We start from the raw sequence: 1,695 nt of genomic DNA on the forward strand, positions 1-1,695 counted from the left end.
CACCTTACCTTAGGAAGGACATTGAATTGTTGGAAAGGGTTCAGAGAAGGTTACTAGAATGGTGCCTGGGATGGAGGGATTGTCATACAACAAGAAGCTGAAATCTCTGAAATTGTTTTCTTTTGGAAAAAGAAGAGTTAGAGAGGATCTGATTGAGGTGTTTAAAATTAGTGTTGTGTTGATGTATCATCTTTTTTCGTATTAAACACTGAGAATCATAGGACTAGGAGAGACAAATATAAATTTCGGCAGAGTAGGAGTCACCTTCAGCCAAGACAGTTTTATTTTTGTAACAGGGTGGTTGGTCTTTGGAATGGGTTGTCTTTGGATGCTGTGGAGGCAATAAATTTAAGTGAGTTTAAGAGAATCTTTGATAAGTATATGAATGATAAGGGCTGGGTTTAAGATTTTTTTTTAATAATAGTTTTAGTTTAATTTAGAGGATGGGACAGCCAAGATGGACCAATAGGTCTCATGTTTTCCCAGAACATGATGTTATATGTTATTTTCATGTCTTATCATGCTATAGCTGAATTAGTTTGTAGTTTAATCATTATTCTTTGACATTACTAATTGAACTGGACTATCTTTGTGAGATTCTCTGTTTACCTCAAACATCTGCAGTGTGTGTGTGATATACATTTGAAAATTTTAATAAAACTGACTTTGTAAACTTCTAACTGTTTGTATTATTACTTTTAAAATTCAGCTCGTTTTCCATCATTGAAATTGGAATATTTGTTATGAGTAAGAATACAAGTGTACGTGTATCTAATATATATATGTTCAATGAAGAACAAAATAGTTGATGGTTTGTCAAATACTGTTTCTTCAACCGAATGTTTTTCTACATTATACCTGATTTAAAATCTTATATGGCGTAAAGTTTAAGTCTTGTTGGTAATTGGTCTATGTTTGTCTTTTCACAAAAGCTAAAGGCATAATAAGTTATGAAAAACATCAAAACATTCAATTATAAATGGTATTTTCTGTTATTGTAATGTTTTAAATGGGAATACGTACTTCTAATTTTTATTTACTAGCTATTAATAACAAGTAGCATATTATACAGATTTTATACGGCACCTGATAAATATAAACACTGTTTGTCTGTTGTTGTTTTTTAAATCACTTTATGTGACTGTTTGTTACACGTGTAGAACTTCTGCAGTCCTTGAAGAATGCTGTAGATGTTCACCAGCAAGCTAAGAAAGATTATTTTGAGCAACAGAAACAAGAGAGTTCTTCTGAAATGGTGAAGAAAGTGCGTGACTATCAGATCACTGAGAGCAGGCTTCGAGCAATTGAAGAAAAACTTGGTATGGAACAAATCCTACTGTGATATCTGAAGTAGGATTGTTATAATTTCAAAACAATCTATATACTACTAAAACTCTGAGATTGTTTGTGTGTGTGTGCTTGTCTGTAATTAAATACAGCAAAAACGGTGCATAATACTGGCATATATGTAATGAAATGAGAATAGAAACAGAATAAAACAAGTTTCGTTAAAATCGGGCCACGGGTTATCGAGTTAGCCCCATTTTTCGGGTCACTTTTATGAAAATTTTAAGATAAATTTAGGTACACTAGATGGCGCCACATCTTGGTTTTTCTATCTATCTATTCGTTTTCCACTTGATGAATCTTCTATACAACAATATATGCACAACAGAAATTAAATGATGAGATGAA

At 32.3% G+C, this 1,695-nt stretch overlaps 1 protein-coding gene across 2 annotated transcripts in view; it reads left to right on the top strand.

Moving 5' to 3' along the window:
- Window positions 1-1,695, top strand: part of LOC106458613 (structural maintenance of chromosomes flexible hinge domain-containing protein 1-like) — a 94,280-nt gene that overhangs the window by 83,023 nt on the left and 9,562 nt on the right. For both annotated transcript variants that reach the window (XM_013918136.2, XM_022384887.1), the window contains exon 47: window positions 1,161-1,319. In XM_013918136.2, the coding sequence (XP_013773590.1) occupies window positions 1,161-1,319 (159 nt within the window). The remainder of the gene's footprint in view (window positions 1-1,160; window positions 1,320-1,695) is intronic.

This window comes from Limulus polyphemus, unplaced genomic scaffold, assembly GCF_000517525.1.
Source record: "Limulus polyphemus unplaced genomic scaffold, Limulus_polyphemus-2.1.2 Scaffold493, whole genome shotgun sequence".
NCBI classification, from domain to species: Eukaryota; Metazoa; Arthropoda; class Merostomata; order Xiphosura; family Limulidae; genus Limulus; species Limulus polyphemus.